The following is a 23,354-nucleotide window of genomic DNA, read 5'->3' as shown; positions in this document are numbered from 1 at the left end:
ACCTCATACACCCAAACTAATGCCCCCATTAACAATATCTATCGAATCTATACAGTTATCGCCCAAACATGGCCATCTAGGCCATGTTTGGGCGATACGGCGCACCCCTGATCGCACCAGGGGTGCGCCGTCAGCACGTGCAAAAGGGTGCTCTCATACGGTTAACACGGGGCTGGCTGACATGCAGATCGGACGAAAATTGGGCCTGCAGCGCTCCTTTCCCGAGCTTATTACTCGGCGAAACGAGGTCGTAGAGACATGCGGTTGCCACCACTGGATAGAGGAGAGATGGGCCTAGCGTATTGATATGGTTTCATAGTATAGCACGCGCCACGTGCAAGATAGCACCCCCGGTTGTTAAAAAATGACCGATTTCATGCATTGTGGGAAGAAAACCGATGTCGCTGGAAAACGGCTTGACGGAATGAAATCGGTGTTGTATCATTTTGCAGACAAATGTACGTGTAATAATAGGAAAGCAAATAAAAAGTGACGATCCGTACCATTTCTTTAATATTGAAAAATTAAATTAAAAATTTATTTCGCGCGAAGCGCGATGTCCTTTACAACATCAAAACGTATTGAAAACGCTGATCAATCGCTATGAAACCTACATATTCGGAAAGAGCATTCTTTTCTGACCAATATCCACCCAAAATATTATCGAAAAGTCAAAAAACTTATGTGAAAATGACTCAAGCATACGACCGTGTTTCGCTAGCGTCACGCTGTTTACGAAGGAATTTTAATTGATTGCGTCGATAAAGAAAAGTACCACAGCCCGCCCGGGAATCGAACCCGGGACCTAAGAGCTTAAAGCCGGATGCGCTACCGATCGCGCCAGAGCGGACTGACCTGATTGAGCTCCAATACCGGAGTAACTCAGATCTCGGTAACGATATGACGGAAATTTTAATATGGAGAGAGCAAGTGTTTTACGCATATAACTCATATGATTCCTTATATAACATTTTAGATATTTAAGTAGGTACACTTCAAGCTAAAATTTTATTTGCATAGCGTGAGAGATTTATTTATGAAAACTTGATCAAAATTTTAGTTCCCTTTTTAGCCACGACCTTGATTTGTCGCATAGCAACGGGACACGCAACAATGGTAAACAATTTCAGCAAGAGCAGTCTGTGAGTGAATGCACCACAGGCTCGAGTAATATGTTTCGCTGTTGGGATGACTATTGACTTTTCGAGAGGCGATCGTTTGAGTGAAATTTTGCGCCTATTTGTGCGTATGATCTGCGCTCACTTGATTGTCTCAGTAAGCCCTGATGTGAATTTCCTTGCTCAACGGCTGATCATTGAAACTTTGCGAGGAGTTATTTGATTGAGTAATTCGAGTCATTCGGGTAGATACCATACCTGCCGTTAGCTTGATTACTCATAAGTTGTCCAAAAGCATCATCTACTGTCTGCACTTTTACCCAGCTAACTTAGACAGCCATGCCGCGTCATGACCGTGGCAGTGCTGCTCGGGCGGCAAATGCCGCGGCCCAGCGCCGGCGGCGTGAACGGATGGCTCAGGCCAGGAGGGAGGCCGAGGCGCTCCGTAACGCCGAGCGGGAAAGACAGCGACGGGCGGCCTTCGATGAGGCACAAAGAGAAGCGGACGCCGAACGGCAGCGACAGCGGCGGGCCGCCATGGATGACGCTGAGAGAGAAGCGCACGCTGAACGGCAGCGACAGCGAAGGGCTGTCATGGATGACGCCGAGAGAGAAGCGGACGCTGAAAGGCAGCGACAGCGGCGTGCCGCCCTCGATGACGCTGGGCGCCTGGCAGAGGCCGAGAGGCAGCGACAGCGACGGGCTGACATGCCCAACGAGGTACGTGACGCGGAACGGGCGGCCGACGCGAGGGGCCACATGGAGGGGCGCCGCAGAGTCGACCGGGCCAATCGAGCCGCCTGTGACGCCGACTCTGTGCTGTCCGGTCGCCAGCCGGTGGCCAGGCTCGACACGGGGGCACGCGACACGGTATGTCCGCACTGCGGCGCCCTCCTCTGGCGAGAGGAGCGGGCCACTCTGTGCTGTTCGGGGGGAAAGGTAAACCTAGATCCCCTGCCCGCCCCGCCACCGCTGCTCCGTGAACTGTGGACGGGCGACACGCTGGAGGCACGCACATTCAGACAGCACTCCCGGCGCCTGAACACGGCGCTGTCGCTGGCGTCTATGATGACACGGGAGGTGAGGCCGGCGGACGGTGGGTATGCACCATCAGTGATCATTCAAGGTAGGTTGTACCACCGCGTCGGTCCGCTGCAGGCCAGAGACGGGGAGCGGCCGTCGTTCGCCCAGATTTATGTGAATGACCCGGACTGTGACGACCCGGCGGCCGAGGCCGCGCTGCGTCTAGGACACGTGCCGCTGCCCCGCGGCACCCGGGAGCCGGAGCGGGCGCGCCTGCTGACGCTGCTCGAACAGCTGCAGGTCCTGCTGCGTCAGGTAAATCCCTATGTGCAGGACTTTATCCACGCCGCCGAGCTGCCGGAGGAGGAGGTTCAGCAGCAGAGACTGGTGGTAAGTGCCGACGCCCGCCCGGCCGACCAGCACCCCCGACGGTACAACCGCGCCGAGGGGTTCCGGGAGGTGGCCGTGCTGATGGACGAGGAGCCCGTCCATCAGGACATCGTGCTGCGTCGCCGTGCCGATGCCGAAGGTCCGTTCCTCCAGACGGTAAATGAGACGCACCGGGCGTTTGAGGCTCTGCACTTTGTGCTCCTTCTGCCGTTTGGCACAGACGGCTGGCAGCCCGACCTACGGCAGGCGGTGGCAAACGGGCGCGGGGACGTGAGGGGCGTGTCGCTGATGCAGTACTACGCTCATCGGCTGCAGCTGCGACCCGACCTCGATGACTCACTGTTCCGCGCAGGACGCCTGTTTCAGGAGTACGTGTGCATGGCTTTTGCGCGCGTAGAGACCCAGCGTCTGCTGTACCTGGCTCGGAACCAGGCCGGCCTGCGTGCCGAGCTGTACCAGCGCCTCCAGGACGCGCTGCCGGGGGACGCCGAAAGGGAGCTGGCCGGCGGAGACCGCGTCGGTCAGCGTGTCATCCTGCCGGCTTCCTTCACCGGCGGGCCCCGGTACTACCAGCGCAGGTGAATTATTTACGAGCGCGTTACATTGCTTATTATGTAGAAATCGGTTGTTGAATCAAATGTTTAACCCGTGCCCTGTTGGGGGGGGGGGGGGAAAGTGTGATTTTGAACAGCCCCCCCCCCCCGCCCCGCTGGGGTTTTTCGTGAATATCTCAAAAATTGTTGCCACCGTTTTTGGTACACATCATAATGCATCTATTCTGCATGTGTTGTGAAAATTGCATACCAAGATCACTCAAGGTCAGGTCACCAGGTCATGTCAAATGACTTTAGTTACAAATAGAGCCTCGCCGAAAAAAACATCGTGTAGGTCGTTACGAGACGAAGCCAACGGTACCCGGTTTTAAGGTCATAGGTCAAATGGTGACCTCTGAGGTCAGTTCAATTACCCAAAAGTCGGGAAAACCGGGACCTGTTAGAACGTCGTAAAGTGTGGCTGTTATGGGGTTTTCCGGGGTGGTTATCTCGAATATCATATTAGTTTTGATCGCAATGATGTCTTCATGCATTAAGGTCAGGTCGGGTCAGGTCAGGTCAGGTCAACCAGTAGGTGTTCTGCCGGGTATTCGCGGTAGGTGTCAACCGTCTCTGTCAGCTTCATAACATGTTCCGAAATCCGAAGGCACCAAAACTACTTCGTACATGTTCAAATGGTCGCTAAATTCGAATTCAGCTCCAAAGAATAGCTAGCCTCGAAACATGTAAAACTCGAAAAGTGAGCCGAGGTCATCAAAGGTCAATGACCTGACCTGACCTTCAGGTGACTTTGATACCCACCCTAATGCCTGGGACCAACATCATATCACATTGTTTGAACGCTTGAAACCACGAAAAGACTGCAAACGCGCGGCTAATGCGAGCCGACATACTCCGAATCGCGATTCCGGCCAAACATGGTCTCGAAAAGTAGGTCACAGGTCAAAGGTCATTTGGGTCAGGGTCATGAAATTTTCATGATATGACCGTGTTCATGTAACTACGGATATTCTGGGCTCTCGAGAACGGAAGGGCTCTATTTTGAATACTGATGACGTCACATTTGTGTCGTGAGGTCACGAAAGGCCACAATTCCAAAGAGCCACACAATCTCATCCCCCCTCTCTCTCTCCCCCCAACCAATTGGTCGCGTTGTGATAGGTGTATATGTCAGCCTTTAGATAGGATTTTTGCGATACTTCATTTCCTCATTTGGTGTTTTACCTTTGTCTCAATGAATCAGGTACCAAGACGCCATGGCCATCGTGCGAGTGTACGGCAGGCCGACGTACTTCGTGACGTTCACCTGCAACCCAAACTGGCCTGAGATCCAGGCGGCGCTCCTGCCCGGCCAGGATGCGCAGTCCCGCCCCGATCTGGTGGCCAGGGTGTTCCACCTAAAGCTGAAGGCCCTGCTGAAGGAGCTCACCACCAGCGGCATCTTCGGACGCTGTGTCTCCATGCTGATGGTGGTCGAGTTCCAAAAACGAGGTGAGTAGGCACTAAAGGTTTGTGTTCGTGTGTGTGTGGGGGGGGGGGAGGAGGGAGTGTGAAGAAAACCAATACAGCTCATCATGCATCAATTTTACGTCGTGTGCATAATTTTAGCGCTCAGGTCACTTAGGTCAGGTCGAACTTACAAGTCTAAACCGCAAGATTTTTTTTCAGAATCGCAACATCTGCCCAGTTGCAATGAGCAAAGTGCAGCTTATGGCCAGCAGTGGCCCGAAAGGTCATGTTGGTTCATAAAAAGTCACCACATGACTTTGACCTGAAGTCAATTTTTTAAGGTCCTATTCTATCTCAATCGCCGCTTAAAACATTATTTACTTTCCCTGCAGGTCTGCCGCACGGCCATATCCTGGTCATCGTCCGGCAGGAGGACCGCCCGCGGACTGCCGACGATGTAGACGCGGTGATCACGGCGGAACTGCCCGACCCAGCCAGGTCAGACCAGGCGCGCCGCCTGCACGAGATCGTGGTGAGTACCATGGTACACCGCCAGTGCGGCGCCGCCAACCCGACGGCCGCCTGCATGGATGGCGGCCGCTGCTCCAAGGGCTTTCCCAAGCCGTTCGCCAACGAGACAGAGTGGCGGGATGACCATCCGTACCCTGTCTACAGGCGGCGACCGGCAGCCGAGGGCGGCCAGGAGTTTGTGCGTGACGGGCGGCTCATCACCAACCAGTGGGTGGTACCCTTCTCTCCATACCTGTCCCTGAAATATGAGGCTCACGTGAACGTGGAGGTGTGCTGTTCGGTGCAGAGTGTCAAGTATCTTTTCAGGTACATCTACAAGGGCCCGGACCGCCAGATGGTGCGCGCTGACAACCTGATCGGCGGCGATGACGAGATCGCAGAGTACCAGGACATGCGCTCGATCGGTGCCAGTGAAGCCTGCTGGCGTCTGTTCGACATGCCGATGAGCCAGCGGCAGCCGAACGTGGTCGCTCTACAGGTGCACCTCGAGGATCACCAGCTGGTGTACTTCGAGCCGGGACAGGAGCGGCAGGCGGCTCAGGCCGCCCGACGCACCCATCTCACCGCCTGGCTGGAGTATAACCGGGAGTCGGCCGCCGCCGACCCGGACTGCCGCCGACTGCTCTACCCGGACTTCCCGTCGCGGTATACCTGGCAGGCCGGCCAGAAGGTGTGGCGCAAACGGCGCCAACAGCAGGCGGCAGAGGCAATCGGCCGCGTGGTGAGCCTCTCACCACGTCACGGCGACGTGTTCTACCTCCGCGTGCTGCTGCACCACGTCGCGGGGGCGGCGTCCTTTGAGGAGCTGCGCACCGTGGACGGCGTGGTCTGTGCCACCTATCGTGAGGCGTGCTGCCTGCGTGGCCTTCTGCAGGACGACCGCGAGTGGGAGGTGACGATGGAGGACGCGGCGCACGCACAGATGCCGGCTCAAATCCGGCGCCTCTTCGTGACGCTGCTGCTCTTCTGCGCACCAGCCGATCCGTCAGAGCTGTTCCGGCGTCACCTGGACGCCATGTCTGATGACTTCGGCCGTCGTCATCGCGACCTGCCGGACGAGCTGCGCGCTGCACTAACACTGGTGGACCTGGAGCGGCAGCTACAGCAGGCCGGCAAAGAGCTCCGAGACTTCGGTCTGCCGGAGGTGACGCCCGATCAGCGGGCGCGGGCAGCTGAGCTGCAGCAGGCCGCCGAGCTGCGCCAGCTGCCGCGGCTCATTCAAGAGGAGCTGGAATATGACGCAGCAGCGCTCAGAGACCAGGTGGCCATCCAGCTGCCCACTCTGCTGCCGCCGCAGCGCCACGTCTTCGACCTGGTAATGACGGCCGTCGACGGGCGGCGTCCGCTGGCCGTGTTCGTGGACGCCGCTGGTGGCACCGGAAAGACGTACGTCTTCAACACGCTGCTGGCGGCGGTGCGCTCGCAGGGTATGGTAGCGCTCGCAGTGGCCTTCAGTGGAATTGCTGCCACTCTGCTGGACGGCGGGCGCACATACCACTCGCGTTTCAAGGCACCGCTGCAGGTGGACGCGACATCAACGTGCGCCATCAGCGCGCAGAGCCCGCTGGCGGAGCTCATCCGACGGACGGCGCTCATCGTGTGGGACGAGGCCCCCATGGCCCACCGTCACCACCTGGAGGCGTTCGACCGCACGCTGCGTGACGTCACTGGCAGCGAGGAGCCGTTCGGCGGAAAAGTCCTCGTGCTGGGCGGGGATTTCCGCCAAATTCTCCCAGTCATCAGGTAACTAACAACAACAGGCGTTCAGTGTGTATGAGAAAAAAAATGTATATACAATTATAATAGCTGTGGTACGTTTGTTATTATTAGTGTGTAATTGAATGCAACTGATATAATGCTCTTCGGCCCAATCGCATTATTGCAGTTTAACATGTGAAATAAGTCGGAGCCATGAACATTCAACCGCTATGCCTTCAAAACGTATTCACTCATTTATATCGATGCCAGCGTCGTAAACACACTGCCGCAGCGGATTGATCGTAGACCGCATGCTTTGTGGTTTCTTTGGCTTCGCCCTGGTGGGAGGGGCTTTTTGACCACACTCGCCAGTTTACACTCACACTCGCCCACACAGTGAGCCCAGTAAAGAAATATGGGCTAAATTTGCTATGGCCGAAAATAAATCCATTGTGCATCGTGTGAGTTATTTCTTACATCCGGTCACATAAGGTCAACAGGTTTCCAGATTAAGATTAAGACGGGTCATCCAGCAGTTTTTGCGATAACTTTAAGTAAACATGTTAGAGCGATGCAAACACGTTAGTCAGATGGATTCAGTTAAACGATACAAATTGACAGTTATTATGACACATGACCTTTACCGGTAGGGTCACGACCTCGACCCTAGGTCAGATTTTGTAGTCGGTCTTTTGAGGTGAGATTATGCTTCATTTGACGCGTCTCAACGAGCGGAATGCGTCGCTGATAAAATCGACAATACAACCTTGATGAAAAAGTTTCGCAGAAAAACGGTTCCCGAAAAAATTTATGCTTTAGTTTTTCCCCTGTGGCTTAGACCCCCACCAGGGCGCCGGCTAAGCAGCCATTTCTTAGCATTAGTGGCCGTCTCGGCGCGTTTTTATATGCATATTATTGTCCGTTTCAGGCACGGTACCCGCGCACAGGTGGTGGACGCCTGTCTGCGACGGTCAGCGCTGTGGCGTCACTTCATTGTGGCGCCGCTGCTGGAGAACATGCGGGCGCGGCGGGCAGCCGGGCCGGACGGTCCAGAGCTGCGGGCGTTCTGTGACTGGCTGCTCGAGCTGGGAGAGGGACGCGCAGAGGGCCCCGAGGATGGGTTTGTTCAGCTGCCCCCGCACCTGGTGATGGACGCCGATATCGACGCTGTCATTGACTGGGTGTTTGATGACCTGGCAGGGCGACACGGCGACCGGGAGTGGATGGCGTCGCGGGCTGTGCTCGCGCCGCGAAACACTCGGGTCGACGAGCTGAACGCCGCAGTCACCGAGCGCTTCCCCGGAGAGGCCGTCCGCCTGCTGAGCGCCGACAGTCTGGTGGAGGAGGCCGAGCAGCTGGATATTCCACATGAGTATCTAAACACTCTGTGCGCTCCCGGCTTCCCACCTCACTGCTTGATGATCAAGCCAGGCATGCCACTCATGCTACTTCGTAATCTGTCCGCCACTGACGGACTGTGCAATGGCACGCGACTTATCGCTGGTCGTATCATCAGCCCGCGACTCATGGAGGCCACCATCGCCTGCGGCAAAAACGCCGGAAGGCAAGTGCTTATTCCACGGCTCCCACTCCAGCCCCCGGATGACGCGTTTCCCTTCCGCTGGGAGCGTCGCCAGTTCCCCGTGCGGCCAGGTTTCGCCATGACGGTGAACAAAGCCCAGGGGCAGACGCTCGGTCGGGTCGCGGTCTTTCTGGAGGAGCCAGTATTCAGCCACGGGCAGCTGTACGTGGCTGCATCGCGGGTCGGCCGGCCGGCGGATCTGAGGATCGCGCTGCCCAGAGGTGGCCAAGGCGCAACACCCAATGTGGTGTACACGGAGGTGATGGGCCGAGGTGATGGCCGGTAGATCAGCGGGTCGCAGAGGCGACGGGTAGCCAGAGCGCTACGAGCAACGTGGAGAGGAGGAGCGAGGAGCAACGAGGAGAAAACGGCCGGCCGACCGTGATGCAGGACGGATCAATCCTGGCGAGCCAATGCGCCGCCAAGTGGAAAATTTACACATTAACATAATGCCGCAACTGGCTTTGGTGACCTCCAATGCGCGAGCGCAACTTATATTTTGAGGATAAATCAATGTATCGAGTGGCATGTTATAAAACATGTTTGATATGCTCTGATGATATATTTGATATTTGATGATATATTTTGATATTTGAGATCACATCTAACAATGGGCGTTTGCCTCCAGCTATACGATCGGCTGCGAGTAGCACACACCGAGTACTTCTCGGGGGGCCTTATTGCCGCTGCCCACGGCCGCCGTGTCTTCCCTCACCAGAGGTGTGCGCTCTGCACCCGGTGAGGGGTCTCGGGCGTTAAATAGAGACGCAACCCGATGTGGCAGCCTCCACGCGGCGGGTTGCGGGGTAAAAGCTAATAGCCACACGGAGCGACACGTAAGTATTTCACTGTTGTATTCACTAGATTTGATTACGTTGCAGAAACATGTCATGTGCTGTCACCTGCGCACTGCAGCTGCTTCCACTCCTTATCACGGCATGGCTTAGTGTCAGCCCGGAGGAAGACAAGAGGACGCACGAGCGCTGCGCTGGATTCTCCGACAGCATCTTCTTAGTCGCGATGGTGACTGATACAACCAGCGTCTTACGGGTAAGGCAAGAAATAAAGTATGGTTTGGTATGTGTTGAGTAGAGCTTCTGGGTAGGGTAGGGCAGTGTAGCGTATGGTAAGGTTGAGTGCATAAGGGGCCAGCATGCGAAGGACTCAAACAACCCGTAATCAGCACCAGCATACCATACAGTTTAAAGAATCAAATTTCACCTAACTCATACAAATAAAAATATTACCTCATACATCAAACTAATGGCCCCATTGAACAATAGCCATCGAAACGTACAGTTATCGCGTTCATCCATCCATCCATCCTGGGTAGGGCAGGGTATTGTAGTGTATGTTAAATTTGAGTGCATAAGGGCCCAACATCCGAAAGACTCAAACAACCCGGTAATCAGCACCAGCATACCATACAGTTCAATTAAAACCAAATGTCAAACTTCACATAGCTCATACAAATAAAAATATAACCTCATACACCCAAACTAATGCCCCCATTAACAATATCTATCGAATCTATACAGTTATCGCGCAAACATGGCCATCTAGTCTATATTATGAATTATAAGTTGTCTGTACGACGTGCATCCGTGTGTCATGACTTATGTGTCTTATTGCGCCTGCAAGGCGCCGCGTAGCGACGTGAAATTTGGCATGTCGAATCTGTGGGCGTGGGCGGCCTTTGTATTAAAATTTGGGGGTGATCGGCCCAGGGGTGCGCCGTCAGCACGCGCTCGCGTGCGCCATAGGGTTAACACGGGAAACGGTCAAATCGAAGATCGGGCGAAAACCGGCCTGCGGCGCCCGCTTCCCGGGCCCAAAACTCGGCGACAGATTGCCGTAGCGAGGTGGGGTTTCCACCACTGGATAGAGGAGAGATGGGCCTAGCGTATTGACATGGTTGCATAGTATAGCACGCGCCACGTGCAAGACAGCACCCCCGGTTGTGAAAAAATGACCGATTTCATGCATTGTGACGGGAAAATCGATGCCGCTGGAAAACGGCTTGACGGAATTAAATCGAAGTTGTATCATTTTGCAGATAAATGTATGTGTAATCAGATAATAGCAAACAAAAACTGATGCTCCGTACCATTTCCTTAATAATGAAAAATTAATTTGAAAATTTGATTCGCGCGGAGCGCGACGTCCTTTACAACATCAAAACGTATTGAAAACGCTGATCAATCGCTAAGAAACCTACATATTCGGAAAGAGCATTCTTTTCTGACCAATATCCACCCAAAACATTATCGAAAAGTCAATAAACTTTTGTGAAAATGACTCAAACAGACGACCGTGATTTGTTAACGTTACAGGTATTTTTCGACAAAATCCGATCGATGGCTTATGGCCGGCAAGTCATTCAACTTTTGACAATAGCTATCAAAGCATGGGCTGCAATGCACCGCCCGCCAAGGGGAATTCCAAACACTGAAAATAAGCGCCTACCAATAAACAGCACATTATTGTACTGGAATAACTCAGCTACTACTGGGCCGATTGCGCTGAAACTTGGACTGTGGGTGGAGGGGGCACTCACCTGGCGATGCATGGTCATGTGTGACAGGTAGGGTGGATCGATTGCACGTGCGCACGTGAGGGGTCCACTTATACATCTCAAGAACGGCTGGGCCGATTTCGCTCAAATTTTGTTCACTGTTGGGGACAATTAGAAAGGCGGCTGGCACAAGTCATCTGGAGTCTCAGTTAGCGCGTGCGCACGTGCAGCGGGCCGCTTTTATATATCAAGAACGGCTGGGCCGATTGCGCTCAAATTTGGTACATTACTTTAATCGAGTATGAGAAGGGTAACTATGTGTCAGTTATTAGTAAGGTAGGGTATGGGTAGGTTAGGTTAGGGTAGCTTTGAGTTCGTTAAAGGCAAACCATGAGAAAGGCTCTAACAACCAACAACCAGCACCGGCATAACATGCCGTTCAAAAAAATATCCAACTCTGACAAAATAAGACAAATAAAAATCACAAGTTCCCACACCCAAACTAATGCCCCATCAAATGCATCTATCAAAACGCACAGTTATAGCGCAAAATATGCCATCTAGTCTATATTATGATTTATAACATGTCTGTACGACGTGCATCCGTGTGTCATGACTTATGTGTCTTATTGCGCCTGCAAGGCGCCGCGTAGCGACGTGAAATTTGGCATGTCGAATCTGTGGGCGTGGGCGGCCTTTGTATTAAAATTTGGGCGTGATCGGACCAGGGGTGCGCCGTCAGCACGCGCTCGCGTGCGCCATAGGGTTAACACGGGAAACGGTCAAAACGAACATCGTACGAAAACCGGCCTGCGGCGCCTGCTTCCCGGCTGTATAAGTCGGCAACGGGTGGGCGCAGCGAGAAGCGGTTTTCACCACTGGATAGAGGAGAGATGGAACTAGCGTATTGACATGGTTTCATAGTACAGCACGCGACACGTGCAAGGTAAAACCCACGGTTGTGAAAAAATGACCGATTTCGTGCATTGTGGAGAGAAAATCGATGCTGCTGGAAAACGGCTTGACGGAATGAAATCGGTGTTGTATCATTTTGTAGACAAATGTATGTGTAATCAGAGAATAGCAAACAAAAACTGATGATCCGTACCATTTCCTTAATAATGAAAAATTAATTTGAAAATTTGATTCGCGCGTAGCGCGACGTCCTTTACAACATCAAAACGTATTGAAAACGCTGATCAATCGCTATGAAACCTACATATTCGGAAAGAGCATTCTTTTCTGACCAATATCCACCCAAAATATTATCGAAAAGTCAATAAACTTTTGTGAAAATGACTCAAGCATGTGACCGTGTTTTGTTAACGTTACCGGTATTTTTCGACAAAATCCGATCGATGGCTTATGGCCGGCAAGTCATTCAACTTTTGACAATAGCTATCAAAGCATGGGCTGCAATGCACCGCCCGCCAAGGGGAATCCCAAACACTGAAAATAAGCGCCTACCAGTAAACAGCACATTTTTGTACTAGGAATAACTCAGCTGCTACTGGGCCGATTGCGCTGAAACTTGGACTGTGGGTGGAGGGGGCACTCATCTGGCGATGCATGGTCATGTGTGACAGGTAGGGTGGATCGATTGCACGTGCGCACGTGAGGGGTCCGCTTCTACATCTCAAGAACGGCTGGGCCGATTTCTCTCAAATTTTGTATACTGATAGGAACAGTTTAGAAAGGTGGCTGGCACAAGTCATCTGGAGTCTCAGCGCGTGCGCACGTGCAGTGGGCCAGTTTGATATCTCAAGAACGGCTGGGCCGATCGCGCTCAAATTTGGTACGTTACTTTAATCGAGTATGAGAAGGGTAACTACGTGTAGGTTATGAGTAAGGTAGGGTGTGGGTAGGGTAGGGTAGGGTAGGGTAGGGTAGGGTAGGGTAGGGTAGGGTAGGGTAGGGTAGGGTAGGGTAGGGTAGGGTAGGGTAGGGTAGGGTAGGGTAGGGTAGGGTAGGGTAGGGTAGGGTAGGGTAGAGGTAGGGTATGTATATTTGTAGGTTATGTTAAGTTTGAGTGCATAAGGGCCCAACATCCGAAAGACTAAAACAACCCCGGGTAATCAGCACCAGCATACCATACAGTTCAGTTAAAACCAAATGTCAAACTTCACCTAGCTCATACAAATAAAAATATAACCTCATACACCCAAACTAATGCCCCCATTAACAATATCTATCGAATCTATACAGTTATCGCCCAAACATGGCCATCTAGGCCATGTTTGGGCGATACGGCGCACCCCTGATCGCACCAGGGGTGCGCCGTCAGCACGTGCAAAAGGGTGCTCTCATACGGTTAACACGGGGCTGGCTGACATGCAGATCGGACGAAAATTGGGCCTGCAGCGCTCCTTTCCCGAGCTTATTACTCGGCGAAACGAGGTCGTAGAGACATGCGGTTGCCACCACTGGATAGAGGAGAGATGGGCCTAGCGTATTGATATGGTTTCATAGTATAGCACGCGCCACGTGCAAGATAGCACCCCCGGTTGTTAAAAAATGACCGATTTCATGCATTGTGGGAAGAAAACCGATGTCGCTGGGAAAACGGCTTGACGGAATGAAATCGGTGTTGTATCATTTTGCAGACAAATGTACGTGTAATAATAGGAAAGCAAATAAAAAGTGACGATCCGTACCATTTCTTTAATATTGAAAAATTAAATTAAAAATTTATTTCGCGCGAAGCGCGATGTCCTTTACAACATCAAAACGTATTGAAAACGCTGATCAATCGCTATGAAACCTACATATTCGGAAAGAGCATTCTTTTCTGACCAATATCCACCCAAAATATTATCGAAAAGTCAAAAAACTTATGTGAAAATGACTCAAGCATACGACCGTGTTTCGCTAGCGTCACGCTGTTTACGAAGGAATTTTAATTGATTGCGTCGATAAAGAAAAGTACCACAGCCCCGCCCGGGAATCGAACCCGGGACCTAAGAGCTTAAAGCCGGATGCGCTACCGATCGCGCCAGAGCGGACTGACCTGATTGAGCTCCAATACCGGAGTAACTCAGATCTCGGTAACGATATGACGGAAATTTTAATATGGAGAGAGCAAGTGTTTTACGCATATAACTCATATGATTCCTTATATAACATTTTAGATATTTAAGTAGGTACACTTCAAGCTAAAATTTTATTTGCATAGCGTGAGAGATTTATTTATGAAAACTTGATCAAAATTTTAGTTCCCTTTTTAGCCACGACCTTGATTTGTCGCATAGCAACGGGACACGCAACAATGGTAAACAATTTCAGCAAGAGCAGTCTGTGAGTGAATGCACCACAGGCTCGAGTAATATGTTTCGCTGTTGGGATGACTATTGACTTTTCGAGAGGCGATCGTTTGAGTGAAATTTTGCGCCTATTTGTGCGTATGATCTGCGCTCACTTGATTGTCTCAGTAAGCCCTGATGTGAATTTCCTTGCTCAACGGCTGATCATTGAAACTTTGCGAGGAGTTATTTGATTGAGTAATTCGAGTCATTCGGGTAGATACCATACCTGCCGTTAGCTTGATTACTCATAAGTTGTCCAAAAGCATCATCTACTGTCTGCACTTTTACCCAGCTAACTTAGACAGCCATGCCGCGTCATGACCGTGGCAGTGCTGCTCGGGCGGCAAATGCCGCGGCCCAGCGCCGGCGGCGTGAACGGATGGCTCAGGCCAGGAGGGAGGCCGAGGCGCTCCGTAACGCCGAGCGGGAAAGACAGCGACGGGCGGCCTTCGATGAGGCACAAAGAGAAGCGGACGCCGAACGGCAGCGACAGCGGCGGGCCGCCATGGATGACGCTGAGAGAGAAGCGCACGCTGAACGGCAGCGACAGCGAAGGGCTGTCATGGATGACGCCGAGAGAGAAGCGGACGCTGAAAGGCAGCGACAGCGGCGTGCCGCCCTCGATGACGCTGGGCGCCTGGCAGAGGCCGAGAGGCAGCGACAGCGACGGGCTGACATGCCCAACGAGGTACGTGACGCGGAACGGGCGGCCGACGCGAGGGGCCACATGGAGGGGCGCCGCAGAGTCGACCGGGCCAATCGAGCCGCCTGTGACGCCGACTCTGTGCTGTCCGGTCGCCAGCCGGTGGCCAGGCTCGACACGGGGGCACGCGACACGGTATGTCCGCACTGCGGCGCCCTCCTCTGGCGAGAGGAGCGGGCCACTCTGTGCTGTTCGGGGGGAAAGGTAAACCTAGATCCCCTGCCCGCCCCGCCACCGCTGCTCCGTGAACTGTGGACGGGCGACACGCTGGAGGCACGCACATTCAGACAGCACTCCCGGCGCCTGAACACGGCGCTGTCGCTGGCGTCTATGATGACACGGGAGGTGAGGCCGGCGGACGGTGGGTATGCACCATCAGTGATCATTCAAGGTAGGTTGTACCACCGCGTCGGTCCGCTGCAGGCCAGAGACGGGGAGCGGCCGTCGTTCGCCCAGATTTATGTGAATGACCCGGACTGTGACGACCCGGCGGCCGAGGCCGCGCTGCGTCTAGGACACGTGCCGCTGCCCCGCGGCACCCGGGAGCCGGAGCGGGCGCGCCTGCTGACGCTGCTCGAACAGCTGCAGGTCCTGCTGCGTCAGGTAAATCCCTATGTGCAGGACTTTATCCACGCCGCCGAGCTGCCGGAGGAGGAGGTTCAGCAGCAGAGACTGGTGGTAAGTGCCGACGCCCGCCCGGCCGACCAGCACCCCCGACGGTACAACCGCGCCGAGGGGTTCCGGGAGGTGGCCGTGCTGATGGACGAGGAGCCCGTCCATCAGGACATCGTGCTGCGTCGCCGTGCCGATGCCGAAGGTCCGTTCCTCCAGACGGTAAATGAGACGCACCGGGCGTTTGAGGCTCTGCACTTTGTGCTCCTTCTGCCGTTTGGCACAGACGGCTGGCAGCCCGACCTACGGCAGGCGGTGGCAAACGGGCGCGGGGACGTGAGGGGCGTGTCGCTGATGCAGTACTACGCTCATCGGCTGCAGCTGCGACCCGACCTCGATGACTCACTGTTCCGCGCAGGACGCCTGTTTCAGGAGTACGTGTGCATGGCTTTTGCGCGCGTAGAGACCCAGCGTCTGCTGTACCTGGCTCGGAACCAGGCCGGCCTGCGTGCCGAGCTGTACCAGCGCCTCCAGGACGCGCTGCCGGGGGACGCCGAAAGGGAGCTGGCCGGCGGAGACCGCGTCGGTCAGCGTGTCATCCTGCCGGCTTCCTTCACCGGCGGGCCCCGGTACTACCAGCGCAGGTGAATTATTTACGAGCGCGTTACATTGCTTATTATGTAGAAATCGGTTGTTGAATCAAATGTTTAACCCGTGCCCTGTTGGGGGGGGGGGGGGAAAGTGTGATTTTGAACAGCCCCCCCCCCCCGCCCCGCTGGGGTTTTTCGTGAATATCTCAAAAATTGTTGCCACCGTTTTTGGTACACATCATAATGCATCTATTCTGCATGTGTTGTGAAAATTGCATACCAAGATCACTCAAGGTCAGGTCACCAGGTCATGTCAAATGACTTTAGTTACAAATAGAGCCTCGCCGAAAAAAACATCGTGTAGGTCGTTACGAGACGAAGCCAACGGTACCCGGTTTTAAGGTCATAGGTCAAATGGTGACCTCTGAGGTCAGTTCAATTACCCAAAAGTCGGGAAAACCGGGACCTGTTAGAACGTCGTAAAGTGTGGCTGTTATGGGGTTTTCCGGGGTGGTTATCTCGAATATCATATTAGTTTTGATCGCAATGATGTCTTCATGCATTAAGGTCAGGTCGGGTCAGGTCAGGTCAGGTCAACCAGTAGGTGTTCTGCCGGGTATTCGCGGTAGGTGTCAACCGTCTCTGTCAGCTTCATAACATGTTCCGAAATCCGAAGGCACCAAAACTACTTCGTACATGTTCAAATGGTCGCTAAATTCGAATTCAGCTCCAAAGAATAGCTAGCCTCGAAACATGTAAAACTCGAAAAGTGAGCCGAGGTCATCAAAGGTCAATGACCTGACCTGACCTTCAGGTGACTTTGATACCCACCCTAATGCCTGGGACCAACATCATATCACATTGTTTGAACGCTTGAAACCACGAAAAGACTGCAAACGCGCGGCTAATGCGAGCCGACATACTCCGAATCGCGATTCCGGCCAAACATGGTCTCGAAAAGTAGGTCACAGGTCAAAGGTCATTTGGGTCAGGGTCATGAAATTTTCATGATATGACCGTGTTCATGTAACTACGGATATTCTGGGCTCTCGAGAACGGAAGGGCTCTATTTTGAATACTGATGACGTCACATTTGTGTCGTGAGGTCACGAAAGGCCACAATTCCAAAGAGCCACACAATCTCATCCCCCCTCTCTCTCTCCCCCCAACCAATTGGTCGCGTTGTGATAGGTGTATATGTCAGCCTTTAGATAGGATTTTTGCGATACTTCATTTCCTCATTTGGTGTTTTACCTTTGTCTCAATGAATCAGGTACCAAGACGCCATGGCCATCGTGCGAGTGTACGGCAGGCCGACGTACTTCGTGACGTTCACCTGCAACCCAAACTGGCCTGAGATCCAGGCGGCGCTCCTGCCCGGCCAGGATGCGCAGTCCCGCCCCGATCTGGTGGCCAGGGTGTTCCACCTAAAGCTGAAGGCCCTGCTGAAGGAGCTCACCACCAGCGGCATCTTCGGACGCTGTGTCTCCATGCTGATGGTGGTCGAGTTCCAAAAACGAGGTGAGTAGGCACTAAAGGTTTGTGTTCGTGTGTGTGTGGGGGGGGGGGAGGAGGGAGTGTGAAGAAAACCAATACAGCTCATCATGCATCAATTTTACGTCGTGTGCATAATTTTAGCGCTCAGGTCACTTAGGTCAGGTCGAACTTACAAGTCTAAACCGCAAGATTTTTTTTCAGAATCGCAACATCTGCCCAGTTGCAATGAGCAAAGTGCAGCTTATGGCCAGCAGTGGCCCGAAAGGTCATGTTGGTTCATAAAAAGTCACCACATGACTTTGACCTGAAGTCAATTTTTTAAGGTCCTATTCTATCTCAATCGCCGCTTAAAACATTATTTACTTTCCCTGCAGGTCTGCCGCACGGCCATATCCTGGTCATCGTCCGGCAGGAGGACCGCCCGCGGACTGCCGACGATGTAGACGCGGTGATCACGGCGGAACTGCCCGACCCAGCCAGGTCAGACCAGGCGCGCCGCCTGCACGAGATCGTGGTGAGTACCATGGTACACCGCCAGTGCGGCGCCGCCAACCCGACGGCCGCCTGCATGGATGGCGGCCGCTGCTCCAAGGGCTTTCCCAAGCCGTTCGCCAACGAGACAGAGTGGCGGGATGACCATCCGTACCCTGTCTACAGGCGGCGACCGGCAGCCGAGGGCGGCCAGGAGTTTGTGCGTGACGGGCGGCTCATCACCAACCAGTGGGTGGTACCCTTCTCTCCATACCTGTCCCTGAAATATGAGGCTCACGTGAACGTGGAGGTGTGCTGTTCGGTGCAGAGTGTCAAGTATCTTTTCAGGTACATCTACAAGGGCCCGGACCGCCAGATGGTGCGCGCTGACAACCTGATCGGCGGCGATGACGAGATCGCAGAGTACCAGGACATGCGCTCGATCGGTGCCAGTGAAGCCTGCTGGCGTCTGTTCGACATGCCGATGAGCCAGCGGCAGCCGAACGTGGTCGCTCTACAGGTGCACCTCGAGGATCACCAGCTGGTGTACTTCGAGCCGGGACAGGAGCGGCAGGCGGCTCAGGCCGCCCGACGCACCCATCTCACCGCCTGGCTGGAGTATAACCGGGAGTCGGCCGCCGCCGACCCGGACTGCCGCCGACTGCTCTACCCGGACTTCCCGTCGCGGTATACCTGGCAGGCCGGCCAGAAGGTGTGGCGCAAACGGCGCCAACAGCAGGCGGCAGAGGCAATCGGCCGCGTGGTGAGCCTCTCACCACGTCACGGCGACGTGTTCTACCTCCGCGTGCTGCTGCACCACGTCGCGGGGGCGGCGTCCTTTGAGGAGCTGCGCACCGTGGACGGCGTGGTCTGTGCCACCTATCGTGAGGCGTGCTGCCTGCGTGGCCTTCTGCAGGACGACCGCGAGTGGGAGGTGACGATGGAGGACGCGGCGCACGCACAGATGCCGGCTCAAATCCGGCGCCTCTTCGTGACGCTGCTGCTCTTCTGCGCACCAGCCGATCCGTCAGAGCTGTTCCGGCGTCACCTGGACGCCATGTCTGATGACTTCGGCCGTCGTCATCGCGACCTGCCGGACGAGCTGCGCGCTGCACTAACACTGGTGGACCTGGAGCGGCAGCTACAGCAGGCCGGCAAAGAGCTCCGAGACTTCGGTCTGCCGGAGGTGACGCCCGATCAGCGGGCGCGGGCAGCTGAGCTGCAGCAGGCCGCCGAGCTGCGCCAGCTGCCGCGGCTCATTCAAGAGGAGCTGGAATATGACGCAGCAGCGCTCAGAGACCAGGTGGCCATCCAGCTGCCCACTCTGCTGCCGCCGCAGCGCCACGTCTTCGACCTGGTAATGACGGCCGTCGACGGGCGGCGTCCGCTGGCCGTGTTCGTGGACGCCGCTGGTGGCACCGGAAAGACGTACGTCTTCAACACGCTGCTGGCGGCGGTGCGCTCGCAGGGTATGGTAGCGCTCGCAGTGGCCTTCAGTGGAATTGCTGCCACTCTGCTGGACGGCGGGCGCACATACCACTCGCGTTTCAAGGCACCGCTGCAGGTGGACGCGACATCAACGTGCGCCATCAGCGCGCAGAGCCCGCTGGCGGAGCTCATCCGACGGACGGCGCTCATCGTGTGGGACGAGGCCCCATGGCCCACCGTCACCACCTGGAGGCGTTCGACCGCACGCTGCGTGACGTCACTGGCAGCGAGGAGCCGTTCGGCGGAAAAGTCCTCGTGCTGGGCGGGGATTTCCGCCAAATTCTCCCAGTCATCAGGTAACTAACAACAACAGGCGTTCAGTGTGTATGAGAAAAAAATGTATATACAATTATAATAGCTGTGGTACGTTTGTTATTATTAGTGTGTAATTGAATGCAACTGATATAATGCTCTTCGGCCCAATCGCATTATTGCAGTTTAACATGTGAAATAAGTCGGAGCCATGAACATTCAACCGCTATGCCTTCAAAACGTATTCACTCATTTATATCGATGCCAGCGTCGTAAACACACTGCCGCAGCGGATTGATCGTAGACCGCATGCTTTGTGGTTTCTTTGGCTTCGCCCTGGTGGGAGGGGCTTTTTGACCACACTCGCCAGTTTACACTCACACTCGCCCACACAGTGAGCCCAGTAAAGAAATATGGGCTAAATTTGCTATGGCCGAAAATAAATCCATTGTGCATCGTGTGAGTTATTTCTTACATCCGGTCACATAAGGTCAACAGGTTCCAGATTAAGATTAAGACGGGTCATCCAGCAGTTTTTGCGATAACTTTAAGTAAACATGTTAGAGCGATGCAAACACGTTAGTCAGATGGATTCAGTTAAACGATACAAATTGACAGTTATTATGACACATGACCTTTACCGGTAGGGTCACGACCTCGACCCTAGGTCAGATTTTGTAGTCGGTCTTTTGAGGTGAGATTATGCTTCATTTGACGCGTCTCAACGAGCGGAATGCGTCGCTGATAAAATCGACAATACAACCTTGATGAAAAGTTTCGCAGAAAAACGGTTCCCGAAAAAATTTATGCTTTAGTTTTTCCCCTGTGGCTTAGACCCCCACCAGGGCGCCGGCTAAGCAGCCATTTCTTAGCATTAGTGGCCGTCTCGGCGCGTTTTTATATGCATATTATTGTCCGTTTCAGGCACGGTACCCGCGCACAGGTGGTGGACGCCTGTCTGCGACGGTCAGCGCTGTGGCGTCACTTCATTGTGGCGCCGCTGCTGGAGAACATGCGGGCGCGGCGGGCAGCCGGGCCGGACGGTCCAGAGCTGCGGGCGTTCTGTGACTGGCTGCTCGAGCTGGGAGAGGGACGCGCAGAGGGCCCCGAGGATGGGTTTGTTCAGCTGCCCCCGCACCTGGTGATGGACGCCGATATCGACGCTGTCATTGACTGGGTGTTTGATGACCTGGCAGGGCGACACGGCGACCGGGAGTGGATGGCGTCGCGGGCTGTGCTCGCGCCGCGAAACACTCGGGTCGACGAGCTGAACGCCGCAGTCACCGAGCGCTTCCCCGGAGAGGCCGTCCGCCTGCTGAGCGCCGACAGTCTGGTGGAGGAGGCCGAGCAGCTGGATTCCACATGAGTATCTAAACACTCTGTGCGCTCCCGGCTTCCCACCTCACTGCTTGATGATCAAGCCAGGCATGCCACTCATGCTACTTCGTAATCTGTCCGCCACTGACGGACTGTGCAATGGCACGCGACTTATCGCTGGTCGTATCATCAGCCCGCGACTCATGGAGGCCACCATCGCCTGCGGCAAAAACGCCGGAAGGCAAGTGCTTATTCCACGGCTCCCACTCCAGCCCCCGGATGACGCGTTTCCCTTCCGCTGGGAGCGTCGCCAGTTCCCCGTGCGGCCAGGTTTCGCCATGACGGTGAACAAAGCCCAGGGGCAGACGCTCGGTCGGGTCGCGGTCTTTCTGGAGGAGCCAGTATTCAGCCACGGGCAGCTGTACGTGGCTGCATCGCGGGTCGGCCGGCCGGCGGATCTGAGGATCGCGCTGCCCAGAGGTGGCCAAGGCGCAACACCCAATGTGGTGTACACGGAGGTGATGGGCCGAGGTGATGGCCGGTAGATCAGCGGGTCGCAGAGGCGACGGGTAGCCAGAGCGCTACGAGCAACGTGGAGAGGAGGAGCGAGGAGCAACGAGGAGAAAACGGCCGGCCGACCGTGATGCAGGACGGATCAATCCTGGCGAGCCAATGCGCCGCCAAGTGGAAAATTTACACATTAACATAATGCCGCAACTGGCTTTGGTGACCTCCAATGCGCGAGCGCAACTTATATTTTGAGGAAATCAATGTATCGAGTGGCATGTTATAAAACATGTTTGATATGCTCTGATGATATATTTGATATTTGATGATATATTTTGATATTTGAGATCACATCTAACAATGGGCGTTTGCCTCCAGCTATACGATCGGCTGCGAGTAGCACACACCGAGTACTTTCGGGGGGCCTTATTGCCGCTGCCCACGGCCGCCGTGTCTTCCCTCACCAGAGGTGTGCGCTCTGCACCCGGTGAGGGGTCTCGGGCGTTAAATAGAGACGCAACCCGATGTGGCAGCCTCCACGCGGCGGGTTGCGGGGTAAAAGCTAATAGCCACACGGAGCGACACGTAAGTATTTCACTGTTGTATTCACTAGATTTGATTACGTTGCAGAAACATGTCATGTGCTGTCACCTGCGCACTGCAGCTGCTTCCACTCCTTATCACGGCATGGCTTAGTGTCAGCCCGGAGGAAGACAAGAGGACGCACGAGCGCTGCGCTGGATTCTCCGACAGCATCTTCTTAGTCGCGATGGTGACTGATACAACCAGCGTCTTACGGGTAAGGCAAGAAATAAAGTATGGTTTGGTATGTGTTGAGTAGAGCTTCTGGGTAGGGTAGGGCAGTGTAGCGTATGGTAAGGTTGAGTGCATAAGGGGCCAGCATGCGAAGGACTCAAACAACCCGTAATCAGCACCAGCATACCATACAGTTTAAAGAATCAAATTTCACCTAACTCATACAAATAAAAATATTATACATCAAACTAATGGCCCCATTGAACAATAGCCATCGAAACGTACAGTTATCGCGTTCATCCATCCATCCATCCTGGGTAGGGCAGGGTATTGTAGTGTATGTTAAATTTGAGTGCATAAGGGCCCAACATCCGAAAGACTCAAACAACCCGGTAATCAGCACCAGCATACCATACAGTTCAATTAAAACCAAATGTCAAACTTCACATAGCTCATACAAATAAAAATATAACCTCATACACCCAAACTAATGCCCCCATTAACAATATCTATCGAATCTATACAGTTATCGCGCAAACATGGCCATCTAGTCTATATTATGATTATAACATGTCTGTACGACGTGCATCCGTGTGTCATGACTTATGTGTCTTATTGCGCCTGCAAGGCGCCGCGTAGCGACGTGAAATTTGGCATGTCGAATCTGTGGGCGTGGGCGGCCTTTGTATTAAAATTTGGGCGTGATCGGACCAGGGGTGCGCCGTCAGCACGCGCTCGCGTGCGCCATAGGGTTAACACGGGAAACGGTCAAAACGAACATCGTACGAAAACCGGCCTGCGGCGCCTGCTTCCCGGCTGTATAAGTCGGCAACGGGTGGGCGCAGCGAGAAGCGGTTTTCACCACTGGATAGAGGAGAGATGGAACTAGCGTATTGACATGGTTTCATAGTACAGCACGCGACACGTGCAAGGTAAAACCCACGGTTGTGAAAAAATGACCGATTTCGTGCATTGTGGAGAGAAAATCGATGCTGCTGG

The 23,354-nt window shown here is 54.2% G+C and overlaps 3 protein-coding genes across 3 annotated transcripts; all 3 read left to right on the top strand.

The window, feature by feature from the left end:
- Window positions 1-1,529: 1,529 nt before the first annotated feature.
- LOC122383870 lies at window positions 1,530-8,631 on the top strand. The gene is made up of 4 exons (XM_043370679.1): window positions 1,530-3,109; window positions 4,329-4,576; window positions 4,927-6,808; window positions 7,692-8,631. The coding sequence occupies exons 1-4, from the start codon at window positions 1,530-1,532 to the stop codon at window positions 8,629-8,631; spliced, it is 4,650 nt and encodes a 1,549-aa protein (XP_043226614.1).
- A 5,910-nt stretch (window positions 8,632-14,541) lies between these two features.
- Window positions 14,542-21,141, top strand: LOC122383869. The gene is made up of 4 exons (XM_043370678.1): window positions 14,542-16,121; window positions 17,341-17,588; window positions 17,939-19,676; window positions 20,700-21,141. Exons 1-4 carry the CDS (start codon window positions 14,542-14,544, stop codon window positions 21,139-21,141), a joined length of 4,008 nt encoding a protein of 1,335 aa, XP_043226613.1.
- Window positions 21,142-21,202: 61 nt separating this feature from the next.
- Window positions 21,203-21,637, top strand: LOC122383868 (ATP-dependent DNA helicase PIF6-like). Its single transcript, XM_043370677.1, has one exon. It carries the CDS (start codon window positions 21,203-21,205, stop codon window positions 21,635-21,637), a length of 435 nt encoding a protein of 144 aa, XP_043226612.1.
- Window positions 21,638-23,354: the final 1,717 nt, after the last annotated feature.

This window comes from Amphibalanus amphitrite, unplaced genomic scaffold (genome assembly GCF_019059575.1).
Source record: "Amphibalanus amphitrite isolate SeventyFive unplaced genomic scaffold, NRLGWU_Aamphi_draft 000175F_arrow, whole genome shotgun sequence".
Classification (NCBI taxonomy): Eukaryota; Metazoa; Arthropoda; class Thecostraca; order Balanomorpha; family Balanidae; genus Amphibalanus; species Amphibalanus amphitrite.
The sequence above is the reverse complement of the archived record's forward strand: the minus strand, read 5'-3'. Positions and strand labels throughout refer to the sequence as shown.

What these genes read in the sequence shown, in the direction of transcription:
- LOC122383870 (XM_043370679.1), top strand. Translation starts at nt 1,530, where the DNA reads ATGGCTCAGGCCAGGAGGGAGGCCGAGGCGCTCCGTAACGCCGAGCGG. An exon ending in CCCCGGTACTACCAGCGCAG is followed by an intron (nt 3,110 to 4,328) that starts GTGAATTATTTA and finishes TCAATGAATCAG; the next exon opens with GTACCAAGACGCCATGGCCA. An exon ending in GGTCGAGTTCCAAAAACGAG is followed by an intron (nt 4,577 to 4,926) that starts GTGAGTAGGCAC and finishes CTTTCCCTGCAG; the next exon opens with GTCTGCCGCACGGCCATATC.
- LOC122383869 (XM_043370678.1), top strand. Translation starts at nt 14,542, where the DNA reads ATGGCTCAGGCCAGGAGGGAGGCCGAGGCGCTCCGTAACGCCGAGCGG. An exon ending in CCCCGGTACTACCAGCGCAG is followed by an intron (nt 16,122 to 17,340) that starts GTGAATTATTTA and finishes TCAATGAATCAG; the next exon opens with GTACCAAGACGCCATGGCCA. An exon ending in GGTCGAGTTCCAAAAACGAG is followed by an intron (nt 17,589 to 17,938) that starts GTGAGTAGGCAC and finishes CTTTCCCTGCAG; the next exon opens with GTCTGCCGCACGGCCATATC.
- LOC122383868 (XM_043370677.1), top strand. Translation starts at nt 21,203, where the DNA reads ATGCCACTCATGCTACTTCGTAATCTGTCCGCCACTGACGGACTGTGC.